The sequence below is a fragment of the Hippoglossus stenolepis genome, chromosome 15, assembly GCF_022539355.2.
Source record: "Hippoglossus stenolepis isolate QCI-W04-F060 chromosome 15, HSTE1.2, whole genome shotgun sequence".
Lineage (NCBI taxonomy): Eukaryota > Metazoa > Chordata > Actinopteri > Pleuronectiformes > Pleuronectidae > Hippoglossus > Hippoglossus stenolepis.
In genome coordinates, this window is record NC_061497.1 from 20,693,341 (window position 1) to 20,707,314 (window position 13,974).

Consider the following 13,974-nt stretch of genomic DNA (forward strand, 5'->3'; position numbering starts at 1 on the left):
GATAAACAGCAGTGGAGCAGAAGTCCTGAAAACAACCTCCACACGAGTGATATGTATGAATGCATTAAATGTTTCACGTGAGATTTCCATCTTGTAATTTGAATTTTATTGGCCAAGTATTTGAATCTTCAGCTTCCATCAAAATATGCAAAGGTATAAAAGCATAAAAATATATTTTTTAAACAATCTCTGGTTTGTTTTCTTCATTTCAACCATGACGGGAACGCTACGCGTCTCTACTCCGGTCGTGTTCTTTGGCAGGGGGCGAGAGTAGATGCTGCTGGCATCAGATTAAAAATTTAAAAGACCTCAGAGAGCTTAGTTGGGAGTTTATTGATTTGCCAATAATGTGCTTCTCAAAAAGAAAATGCAGTACTCGCCAAAAAGCAGCGATGCTGTGAGGAAACAAGAGCAAGGCTGAAGATTTGCAGTATTTTTTTTATTCGATTTCAATTAAAATTCACATCCCTGGTACTTTACATTCAGATTCTCGGCATTTACAGTAAGTCGTGCAGCACAAACACCACAAGCTGCCAAATAATATCACAAGGAGAAACTACAAAAAAAAAACATTGTGCCAAAACAGGAGAGCCAGAAAAACTGAGCTTTTTTTTATCACCCGTCGACACTCGTGAAATAATTCCGTCCTCCAACCAGGCCAGAGAAAAGTCTTTTGGTCTTTTGGTATCATTTTCATGTGTCGGCATAATTTTTTAACCATCACTGGTGAAAAATAATTGCATAGTAACAGAACTTTGCAGTTACGGTGAGTTATCAAAGCAGCCGAGCAGCGGATTATGCAGAAGAGCCCTTGCAGATAAAATGAGACAGCTGTCAATCAGGAGAGCGGCTATTCATTCCAGAGACATAATCAGGCCACGATACACGAGCAAAAGAAAAGTACTCTTTTACCAGAATAGCATCAGAACTGCTTCTTTTCAGACATTTATTTTGGGAAAAAAAATAAAACACACACATCACATCCCATCGGCTTATCGTTCAAGGCAAACCTCTCTTTTCATGATATCTGAGGTTTCATTCAACTCCTGTGAATCCATTTAATTTAGCAGCAGGAACAGTAAAGAAAAGATTCTGAGCAACGAGGCGATGAGAAAACTGTCCATCATCTCGGGGCTGGAAGTCGTGCGGCACAAATCAAGGAAAGGAAGATCTAAAATACAAAAACACATGTAGCCATGTCTAACACCATCACTGGTCTGAGCAGGCTGTGCCACATAAAAATGGGGGTTCCAGTGACAGCCGGGGGGAAACAATGAATCCAGGGGTTGAAGTGTCCCGACAACCCAGCGGGCTCCTCCTTGACGACACTCTGCATTGTGTCCCCGCCCTCCCCTCTCATCCTCCGCCCCTCCTCCACCTCTCCCGCCGCTCCCTCCAGCTTTGTCCGCCTCCTCCTCCGCTTTTCGCAGTGACTCACTCCCGGGGCTTTTTCTTCAGGAGCGGCTCCGTTCGACAATGCCGTTAGTGTGAAAGCCTAATAAATTACAGACCTCTCCTGATCTCATCAAACGCTGCAGCCCGGCCATAAACACATAATGGAAAAGGACCCACGTAAAGGAGGGGGGGGGGGTTGTGTTGGGTCCTATCAGCGTGATTGTCTTCACGTTTTCAGATGGAATCGGTGGACAAAGCATTCAAGAAAAAAACAAAAAGCCCACTGTGACAAATCCTGGCTGAGAGAAGCTACACACAACATTTATAACTTTCAAAATACAGATTGCATCTTACGTTCATAATGAAAACATGAGGTTATACATGTTTTACATTTGGACGTTAATTTCTATTTCTTGGAGAGATAACGTGGAAACATTTCATCTGAATCAGTTTAGCAGATTTTACTGAATAACTAAGAAGCAGATGAAAACATGACCTCGTTGGCAGAGGTAACTTTTAAAAAGGAAACACAAATACAACCAAGTATGAAAAGGACGAGAATTGAGATCAACATAAAAGCATATTTTCTGCATCGTATTCTTTTTATCATCAACACAGATACCGACATGTGTGAAAGTCTCATATCAGGAGACCAATAAACAGTGGGGCTCTAACCAAAACAATATTCTGAATTTAAAGTTTTATGCACAGAACTTGACTTAAAGAAGTGATGAGATGTGTCCTGAAGTTTAAAGACCTTCCTGTCGTGGATCAGTAACAAACCGGATGAAACCATATTTGCCGACACATTATAAACACGGAGGTTAAAAAGTATTGAGGTTTGTTTCTGTTATGGCAACAGCCAGCTGCTGTCAGCACCTACGTGATGTTCCCCCTGCAGCCACCTGCTGCCGGGTCAGGAACACCCATTTATTCTCATCACCCCGACCTCACCAGTGTGATTTCCATATGGACACGAGCAGCAGCAGCAGCAGCAGCAGCAGCAGTCGGGCTGTGGACGTGTGCAGCTCCTGAATTAGATCGTGGGACTTGATTGGACGATATACAACACGTCAGTCTGATCAAACCCGTCCACAGAGTCCTGCTGCATCTGCCGTCAAATCAACAGCTCGTGGAAGCGTCTCTGCACTTCACCTCGTTTCCATAGCATTCGCTCACAGACGATTTCACAGGAGGATTCTGAATACACACACACACACACACACACACACACACACACACACACACACACCACCACACCACACACACACCACACACACACACACACACACACACCACACACGCACGCACTGTGTTATGACTGCTAAGCAGACATCTTTGATTCTTTAAACAGCTTCAGTGCAACAAGACAGCAAAGTGCATCATCTCTGTTTTGAATATTTAGCTGTTTTCCCCATTTAACAAGACATCACAGGACTATCACCTGTAAAACCCAATATTCTTCTATATTTTGCAGCAAGGAAGAAAAACTAATAAAAATAATAAATGTACAATTGAATGTTTTTATCTTTCCAACTCAATGAAGTTGTTCTTGTTGTTTCTGTCCCTTACACGACGAGGCTACTCCAAAGAACGTCATCGCTCTAGAAGAGATATTTTTAACTCTTCTTCCACATCACGATCACATTTTCTTTAAAATAGCATCAAACCCGTGTTGTTTGTGTCACCAGGTGAAATACGACGTCCCCTGAAACCACCACAGAACCACGGAGGACGCTGAGCTGTAAGTATGCGCTCACTTGCAATTGAGCCAATTAGGAAAGTAAACAAGTCCACAAAATCCTGCTCATGCTGCACATCTCGCTTTGTTCCCGTCTCCCGAGGGGAACTGCTTGTTTTTTTCTTTTCTGTTCCTGTTCTTCACGCTCAGGCCGAGGCGCCCTGGCACCTGCGGGCGCCAGCCAATCAGAGAGTTCCTGGGATGAGCTAACCCTCCATTTCTACAACATTACATCATGGCGCTGACTCACTCGCTGGGATTAGGAGACAGTAAAACACGTGACCACATACACTATATATGCCTCTGAGACATAAAGAGGGACCATAGCTTTCTGATTCTAGGAAAACATAAAACGAACTAATTTTTTTTAGTGCATCTAATAAACACTGTTTATCACTGAGGCCGTATTTAATCCTCCAGTTGGTTTCTAAGCTGCAGCATCTAAATCCTGCCGGGTGATAAAGGAGGTGTGTGCTCCGTGTTACACTGCTTTAGATAACTTGTGAAAAAGGTTAATTATACGCTAGAGCAACAGAAGAAGCGTTTAAAAACCCAGAGTCTGTCGGGGGGGAAGACGTGACGATATTCGGCTCGTATTGCACAGCCCCTAGTGTTTACATAGCCTAGTTTTACTTGCTGCACAAAAACATCTATTGGGGTCGTTTCCAGCAGCTTGTGTGCTGAATTTGAACAGAGTGAATCCAACGTGGTCCGGCTCCGTGTGTCTGTGGGGTTTTGAAAATGCAATTACTAATTCATTACTTCTCTTTAACCCACATCCAATCGAACGCAAGCCAAATGAAAACAAAAGGAATTAATGTCTGTTTACCTGCGGAGCCAATCAAAGGATCCAGCACCAAGGAAACATGTTGGCCAACATACAAGAGGATATTAAAAAATAACACTTACAAATCACAAATACAGATTCATTTCCATTCAGCCTATTTTACTGATTTAATAACTTTCTACTTTCATTGATTATTTAGTTTATTTCTTGTTTGTGTGGATGTTGTCTGCAACCAATAAATTATTGTGATCTCAGTTCCCTGCCTGTATTTTCAGTCATAAAACATTATTTACTTTCCTGCATGAACCAAAGTTATCAACACACCATAAATATCTAGTATATGAACGAACAGTGAAGAGTTGTATTGTCTCAAGGATGCAACAAAACGTGTCGTATATACACGCATACATATATTTCATAATTTAAACCAGAAGGGAAACCTGTTTTGCTCATTTAACTATAAATTATGACAAATTGGGAACAAAGGAAGGAAGGAACAAATGTTTAAATATGATCTCAGTTCATGTCAGTGGTGTGGGGGGGGGGGCGACCATGTCTAAGTGTCTGTGGCCCCACACAGGTAAGTAATGACCACCTGCCACTGCTAAATATATAGATTTATGTGAATCGACGATCATTTTGCAGGAAACTGGTTTTGGTCTGTGCGAGATGCAGTTTATTCTGAAACCTCAGGTTAAATCAGACATTTAAACACAATCATGAGATGCTCGGATGGAACTGGGAAAAACAACACTCAATAAAAAAAAGGTGGAATATTTCAAACACCGAGACACAATCACAGTGAATTGTGTGGAAAAACATCGCCGCATGCATCTTAAATGAACAGAAATCATCCCTGCAGACACCAGGTGTACAAGAAAATGAGCTTCCGTTCCAGGTGGTGTGAAAAAGCAGGATTTCAGCGGCAGAAAGAAATTACCTCCCTGATAAATACAGCTGGTGAGATTTCAGCAAGTCTGTTGAAATCCAGGAGCGAACTGCCTTCGACTGTCTTCCACGCCCGAGCTGCAGCATTAGTGACACAGCACCAAACTAAACCACAGGCCTGGCACTCTGCAGCTCAGTCAATAAAGAACTTTAAACATCGGGGAAAAAGCCCGGCTGACAAATTTATTACGCAGCAGGTCAAGTGTAAATGATGCGAGAGAAACACACATAATGAAGTCCGAAACAAAGTCCCAGTTGAAGTAGAGGTGGGGAAATCTCTCGATGCAGAGACGGAAAATAACCGATTCACGTTTTTTTCCTCTACGTGAATTTGTTTTGCGATGTCCAGCCACTGCATAATTCTAACCACCGCTGCTTCAGGATGGTGTTGACCAGCAGAGTCATGGTCCTCGATGCTGCCAGGTGGAGAAACCTTGATACAGTGAAGGCTAAAGAGTCTAAACTGAACGAATGTCAAACCAACGTGAGCACCGACTGACTGCAGTCAGATTATTTAATTGAAAACCTTTAACTGCAGGGTGACTGCAAATCTCCATTCTTCATGCTGAATGATAAACACATCTCTAAAGACAATATTACCATGAGTCCCGTCTGTCTCGTCTCACCCTGTGAACACCGAGCTGAGCGCTAGTGCAGGGAAACTGAGCAGATCTAATTGGGAGGAGAGAGAAAAAGCTTTTATTCTAAATGATACAGGACCCAGTGTTTTTTCACTCTGTCCAGGAGCTGAATAGGTAAATGTCTAAAAGCTGATAAAGTGGTCTAAAAAGTGTAAAAAGCGAATTAAAAGGCCAATCAGCCAAAGTTATTTCTTGATAAACCTTTGAAAATGTCATAAGAGAACGTCCTCTCTTGCCATGTTGACCCAACTGGGTCCAAAATCAGATCTGGTCCAAAATCTCAGGGGTTCTTCCTTGGGTTCAAGTCCCACCCCTCCACGAAACCTCATGGAAATCTGTCCAGAAGTTTCTGAGCAGACAAACTGCAATGGAAACATAAACCGCCTCCAGAGAGAGGTAATTGCAATGAGGCGAATCACCGCCGCCGCCAAAGCTTCAGCCTAAACATCCAGAGTGAAGGAACATATGGAAGATCTCTGCTTCTGTTTATGAGACGCCGGGCGTGTGCGAAGGCTGAAGTGTTCACACGTGGACTTGATGTGTGCAGAAGTCGAGGCTGTAATTGTGAACATACCTCGTCAGGGACTGAGAATGTTGTTTAAAGTGACCCTTCTGATCTGCTGGTAGCGCTACAGGAAAGGTACTGGGATCACTGGAATAATTGGCTCCCCACACATCAACGCTGCGTGATGTTTGTAGCTCGACACCACATGTGCGACACAGAGAGGGAAGTTGGAAAGGTACAGTGGCCCGGGTGCGCTGAACCGAACCAGGACGTACATGTGATTGAACTGGAGGTTTTCTGAAGATGTGAAACTGGGTAATAACACAATGGGTGAAGACTCCACTGTGTGTGACTTTCCATTATTTATGAGATGACTCTAAATTTAGATCCTGTGCCCTAAAAGATTGGATTCAGGCCTTTTTCCTTGGTAGGATGTTTACTGCTCCGAGCGATTTCTGAACTTCTGAATGAATCTTCGGGCCATTTCACCGGCTTTTGCTTTTAATCCTTACCCCAAGTTCATATCTTATACTAAACCATGTGTGAGGCTGCAAAGATGGTCAACAAACCTGGTGCTCTGCATGTATGTGATGGATGTTTTTTTTAAAGAATCGCTGCTTGTGTTCCCACCATTCGACGCTAAAGACTTAGATTTACACTTCAGCATCACCTGGGTTTCATGTGTGTCTCCTGCACACGGCTGAGAGATAACTGCCCCCGCCCCTCGCACACACCCTGAAAGAGCTCTCCAGAAAAATATGCATCATAGAAGAAAACCTGCGTCAGAAACGTGGGCTGGTGAGATAAGCTGTGCGAGATAACTTTTATGCAGCAATAATAAACAGGCAATCAATTTTCTTAATGTCTCCGGTACCAAGAGCAAAGCCGATAATGCCAGAAATACGTTTTTCAATAATTTAGCAAGGTGACGCATTGAATGCTGGGTCATGATGCCCCCCCCCCCTTGCAGAGTTAAGTGAGGTGCTGAGGAAAAGGATTCAAACGTCACATTTCAACTCAGAAGTGTGACTTTCCCCCGGACAGAAATACCATCTGTTCACCAGTTCCACTTCTGGTGGAAGTTAAAAACGGTGACAGGCTATAAATAACACCAGACCCCATGCTGACAATAAAGGAAACTGAAGCATCGGTACAAACTGTATATATAACATATACGATCAGTGAATGCAGTTCTGCAGGCAGCTCGAGGAGGACAGGGACATCACGCTGGGGTTTTGTTACGCTGTAATGTAGTCCGTCGTCACCTTGGGAAAACGCTCCAGACTTGGCAGCCTCCTCGCTTTCAGCTCAGGATTAAAAAGAAAAGCAGGGAGCTGGATGCTGAAGCAGCAGAGATCCGAGCTAATGTGGAGAACCTGGTGAGACCCACAGCAAACACCTGTCCATCCACCATCACCTTCCACATGACCAACATGGCCATTAGCCTGCAGGCGCCAGCGGCTTCAAAGACCATGTCAAATCTTTCTGAAGTAGAGGCACTCCCACAAATGTTTCACCTCGTTGAGTGTGAGCGGGAACACTCACTCATCTAAATCCATTAGATACCAATTCACCCTGCCTAGATACCCAGGACTGCTTTGAAGAAGTGTAGTTATTAACGTAAGAGCCAATAATGCAAGGGGAAGCCACATAACATGGAGGGGATGAGACGAGCTCTCAGTGCAGTTGGAAATTACCAACATGAAATGTAAATCTGAGGAGACGGACCAGCAGATGATGTTAAGACTCCATTAGGTCCATTAAGCTTCACAGACAAAATAATAACGGTCAATCTCCTTTTGATCATAGCAGGTTACTGAAAGTCACTTAAACTAAAAGATAGGAGTTTCATATGTTTGAGAAGTGTTTATATGTGTATATTTGTAGAATTTGTAAGCAAGGGCCAAGATGTTGGGGCAGGGAGTCTTCAGATCTCCAGTTTGACCAGTCACTTTTGAGCAGGCACTGGTTTCCTGCAGGTTAACAGAGGTGGAGCACATTGACCAAAATGCAGATTCTCCAAAATGTCGCCTGGTGCTGTTTGTGTTTTGTGTGCACTGTAAATACTATGAATGGAAAACAGTCTTGGACGAGATGTCCTCCGTCTACACAGCGCCAAAATATTGGCCGTTCTCCAAAGAGGCTAATTCATAGACTCCAAGATTGAGGACTAGTAGCTGTAAAGACTTTTTTTCTTTTCAACGCAACTATAAAAAGTTCAACTTAGCCCAAGCAGTTCATCTATTTATATGAAAAATAATGATTTACTCCGAGTGCACGTTCAAACTCCAAGAGCTGTTAATTAAAGCTGTTTTTATGCACTCGGAGGGAAGTTTGTGGAAAAAAACTTTCTGCAGCTCTTACATGTAACTTTACACTGAAAATGAAACAACTTCCACTTTTACTTTAATTGTCTCTGGCGATAGAAGAACACAGGCATGCTGCAAGCCATCAAAAAGTAGGTCAGTTTACTCATTATGCAACTAGTCCCCTAGAATGTATATTGGGTTAAATTTGTGCAGAGTAATGCTCCGAAGATACAGAGTAAAACTCAGAGGGCTTAAGGTTAAAGCCCCCGTCCTGTGCAACAAGCCCATTTCAGGCTTTTTCTTCCTCTTCTCCCCTACATTCAGTTCTCTATAGGACACCTCCAGAGCGCACACAATGCAAATAACTCATGGTCCCCTATTCACTCGCTGATTATTATGCAAAGACGGCCCAGTCCTGATCCAACAGTCAGGCAGAGAAGAAATCTAACAGCCGGCAGAGTCGCTCTGAACTTAGAAGTTTGGAACCATCAGTACTTTTACATTCAGAGTGAAGCAGCACTTGGGGAGAGGACATGGATTTATAGATATTGTATCACAATCCACGTCCTGTTCTCTAGCTGACGTTTCAATGTCATTTCTAGTATTATTATATAAATACAGCACTGAAACTTTTTGGGGGTTTTAACATTCAACCTAAAATATTTATACAATGCCTGACATGTATTTTGGGGGATTTAGTGGAGCAGGAGTACATTTTGCTGATAAAAAATGTATACATGTACCATATCTTTGGGATTCAGGCCCATTAAACTGTTGTTCTCTTGAAAACAGTGAAGAACGTCTGTCAGGTTTGTTTCTCCTTTGTTTGAGTGACTTAAAGTTCTATAAAGTAAACCTTGCTCCTCCTATTCAGGGGTAATGTAGAAGTCCAATTTTATCATGTGGGAAATACTCGCCTGAAATGGCTCAATTCATCGGTTTCATTTGTATCTAGATGCTGCAGAGTCAGGGGCATATTTGGGTTTAAGGAGAAAACGATGGCAATATAAACAATATACTCCATTTTATACAATACACAATGATAGTGAGAATAATAAGAGTCACAAGTAGGCTAATGGGGGGGAAAGAGGCACAGTAATGAAAGAGGCTTATTTAAACCTCAGCTGCAGCGCAGACCTCACAAGTTGCAATCAAGTTGCGTTCTGAAGCTCTTAGAGTGAGTGTAAAGCAGCAGTCGTTTGCACCATATAGCTGAATGTGAGCTCAGGCCAAGGGGGTACAGCTGAAATCTGAGCAGCTCCTGTGCTGATGAGAATTTGATCAACATAAGCTGCAGTAAATTGTAGAAAACGTGGACGTTTCACTTCAAATGCAGCACAGATCCAGTTACAGCTACAGAGCAAAGTTCTAAAGATGCAGAATCCAGTTTTATTCAGAGCGCAGGCTAAAGAACGCCTTATAATTTTCCCTTGTTTGGCTGCTTTTTCCAGTTCCCCTAGGTCAAAAATAGCCTGTATTATTTTCATAGTGGCTTTGAACTCACCACAGCAGTTAAAGTCCCATATGTTAGCCATTTAGGAATTGTGTATTTTCTCTCCCTCCAAAATCTTGACTTGAACTTTTTCTTCTTCTTGAGGAGCTCTGCTCTTTCTGCTCGACTCACAAAACATTGTTTTAGATCCAGGGGATCATTAAATGAACTGCACAGTGTTTGCATTTGCAGAGCTCAGCATGTCTGAAGATTCGAAAGCAGATGGAGACGATTTTGCTTTTGAACTCGAGCGGGAGTTTTTAGAATTCAGAAAATGCAGAAAGGCTTTTTTGCACAGGTGCAGCAGAAACTCTGCATTCTGGGATGGGGGGGGGGCTGCTTCTTGTTTCTTGTTTCACTACTACTAATGTAGGACATGTATGAGTCAGAAACGTCACTGGACAGGAGTTTAAAACACAAGTATTTTACAACTCTGGAAAGTCTTCCTGGTGATAATATATCTAAAAACCATCTGATTTATAAATAAATAGACAGAAATGAGCCTTTCACAGACTCAGATTCATGTTTACCGATATGAAATAGTTTATTTTATAGAACAAACAATGCAGGTTACATTATTTGTCAGGCTTTTCCACTTGCCTGTAGTTGATTGGCCAAAACGGTGCATTGCCAGATGACAGCGCTGCATAAAGTTGTGCCAGGTTGTGCTTTTCTGGCAGATAACTCTGCATTGCCTTTTTTTTTTTTTTAAACTAAAGCTGATGGACATGAAACAGAAAAAAAGCTGAAACTCCCTCCTAATGCCTACAGCAACAGCAGATCAACTCAGGGCCAAAACCCTAAATCAACAGTCTTTCAGGCTGCGGATTAATGACCATGGATGTGCAAAATCACTCCAGTAACACAAGGTCAGAACGTGTGATACACACCAGACTCCATCCATCTGGCTGCAGACACAATAAGACACATAAGGCCGCTGCCAGCGTCCACTTCTGAAAATCATATTCAATCTGGCCATGATTTAGTCGTTTCTTGTGCGGTGACTTGGCTCCACATGTTTGTAACTGGCCTCGCAAATTTAATTATCACTGATCTGGAACAGGAACTGGAAATCGATGAATGTAATTACATTTCTCAGCCTTCAAACTGTGTGATACTGTCATTACCCTTTTCATATACCCGGGGCCTATCGTACAAATGTGATCAATTTCTTTGGATCACTTTCTCTGTTGCAACAGGGCAGAGCCGAGGCACAGCTGTCTGGTTATCCTGCTTCCCCTCACAGACGAGGGGCAGGGCGTCGCAGGGGCGTCCGCGATATTTAGTCTGGATCATGAATCATAGATGAAAAATGAAAACATACAGAGAGATCTTGGACCACCAACAGTGACTGGGTGTAAATGATAACTAAATAAGCCTGTGTATCATGGATAGTTTGCAAATATTGTCAAGTCACAAATCATGGCTACACAACCCATTATGTATTAACGGATTTATTAGCCAGGCCAACACGATTAGCCAATTTTAACTGATAGCAGATATGTGACAGTTCGTCCACAAGAGGGCACTGATTGGTTTATTTCTACAGTAAAAAAACGATAAGATGTCTCGGACATAGCTGTGACGAGGCTAATGCCCCATATCGACATGTTTAAGAAAATCCACAGCTCCAAAATGTTATGGGTTCTTCTTTGGGTCCCGCTGGAAATCCATTTAGTAGTTTTTACGTAATACTGCTGACAAACAACCAAACGAACGTTGGTAAAGAAAACCCCTTGGCAGAGGAAACTACAACACGTTAGTCACTATAATTAAAGGGGTTCTTCAAAATGTTGAACACAAAATGTAATAAAGATCTGGTCAAATTTGGATATCAGCAGATGTGTCAATTTTTTTAATCACAATATCAGTATCAGCCTCCAAATTTCCTTTTGGGTCAATAAAACGTTAAACCTCTGAAGGGAGGAGGACTGGTTTAGGGACAGATACCATTGGCTGAAATAAACCTCAATGGGAGGAGACAAAAAGTTAAACTGAAGACAAACAGGAGCTGAATATAGAAACTGCAAAAACAGCAGACCTGTGGAACATGAGGGGGTGAATCAACACCTGAGGTTAAAGCAACGATCCTTCTACTCCACTAATTATTTATCAAATCAAACTACTCTTCCTCTCTCTGAGGCCAGGAAGTCTTTATACGCCCCTAGGAGCACACAGTTGCAGTCGATAGAAAGAGGGGGCAGATGAAGGGGGTGGAGGAGGATATGGGAGGCGCGTGAGATGGGGGATGGGGGATGGGGGTACAGGGGAGATGGGGAGAACAGGTCCCCCTTCCGCCCCATATAACCATGGGAGCTCTGGGATTGGATCCTATTGTATGTTTTGAATGACTATTCAGTGTCTCTCAATGGATGACGAATTTAAGACTAAACCCTGAATCAGTTCGGTTCAACGTCATTTCTGCGCCTAAAACGCACAGAAATATTAAGTTAGAAATAAAAAACAACAACGACACGAACATAAGTGACATCAGAAACGCAGGAGGCTGTTTTTTTTGTTTTTATTATATCCTACAGAGATAAACTAAAAACCTCACGTTGACACTTTTTTGCGCAGAGCAACGTTTTTCCAGCCAAATCCGAACATATGACAGAATCCAAACCGCGGCTGCGTCGTAATCCTCCCGATGCGAAAGACTTTAAGCGCGTGCTTATGAACCAGAAACCTTTTTTTATCTTTGGTAAAAAATGTCCTTAAAGCTATTTCAGTGCACTGAAACAAAAGCACCCCCCACTCCTCCCTCCTCCTCCTCCCTCTCTCCCCAGAGGAGCGGCCAACGCTGCGCCGCTCCATCCACGGTGCGTCACAGCTGACCCAGCAGCAGTCATACATCCAGTCTGCACTTTAAAAAAACACTATATATGATGTTTACTTCATGCAATTTGAATTTTTAGAAACTCAAACTGACTCCTGCTCGTGCACAGTCGGAGCATGTGAGCCACGTACGCTGGAGCGAGGGGGACCACAACGCGTCCCTGCGCTCCCGCATCACCACCAGCATCCACCTCCACTAACCTTTACGAACCCCAAACGCGTAACTCGCACGGAAAACAACGCGCGTGTGGGTTTTATTCTCGACTGAAACCTACCTACAATAAAAAAAAAGCTCAAGTGGGAGAGAGGATGGTAAAAGAGAAGCAGAGGAAGAGTGGCACGCTCCTCTTCGTTGCGCGGAGAGGTTCACAAGGAAAAAAAACGCACGACTCCTAGAATTAAACTCGGGATAAAAACAGCCTGGAACTGGATGATACGAAATACAATAAAACACGCGTCCCTGTGGGTTGAATGTGCGCAAAAAAAGAGGAGCAACTCTCACTTCCCCGGGACAAACTTTGCCGTTTAACCGCGCTAAATTGCGCACAGCTCCCAGTGCGACGCCTCTGCCCCGGACTGGGTGACAGGGATGCCGCCGGTGGGACCAGGAGGATGCTGCTGCTCCACCGGTCCACACCGCTCGGCCTCCCCCCCCCCTCCCCCCCACCTCTCTCTCCGGTACCGCAGCCCCGATGCGATCCATCTGCGCGCAACCGCATATGGATGATAAGAGAATAAACTCAGCGTCTCACCTGCGCAGCCAATGAACAGCAATCCCCAGATGATGTCCCTTGTTTGCAGCATTGTAATGTCACAGATATTCTCCTTTAGCAGAACAGACGCACTTTAAAACACGCGGTGTCTCTCTCCGGAGCTGAGTGTGGTTGGTGGTGGGGGGTGGGGGGGGGAGGTACAGATATCAGCCTTTTCCTTTCCCAGGGACGACAACTGCCACCGGACTCAGTTTTTGGTCCTTGTCGCTTCCCGTGTCCGCGGCACAATGAGTGACAAGCAGCAGCCGAAGCACTCACACTCTCACACTCACACACACACTCACACACACCAGATAGATACCAGCATGGATTACTCCGCCCGGTGGGTTATATAGGGGGCGGGCTGAGGTGAATGCAGGAACAAAGTAGTGCGCTGAGCTGCAGCAGGAGACAGCAGATGGTCACCAGAGGCTCTAATTCGGATTACTGCGCGTACTAAGTAGCCAACGGTGGCTTAGAGACACACAGAGCAAAACACTTATTATGAACCCGGCGCCAACTGTGATTAAAACACGAGTAAATGATGCATTTTACTTCGTTATGGAGTT

General features: G+C 43.7%; 1 protein-coding gene across 18 annotated transcripts in view; it reads right to left on the bottom strand.

Annotated features, from left to right (window-relative positions):
• Positions 1-13,732, bottom strand: part of ncam1a (neural cell adhesion molecule 1a) — a 229,650-nt gene extending 215,918 nt beyond the window's left edge. For all 18 annotated transcript variants that reach the window (XM_047343367.1, XM_047343366.1, XM_047343368.1 and 15 more), the window contains exon 1: positions 13,406-13,732. In XM_047343367.1, the coding sequence (XP_047199323.1) occupies positions 13,406-13,457 (52 nt within the window). In that variant the 5' untranslated portion in view covers positions 13,458-13,732. The remainder of the gene's footprint in view (positions 1-13,405) is intronic.
• Positions 13,733-13,974: the final 242 nt, after the last annotated feature.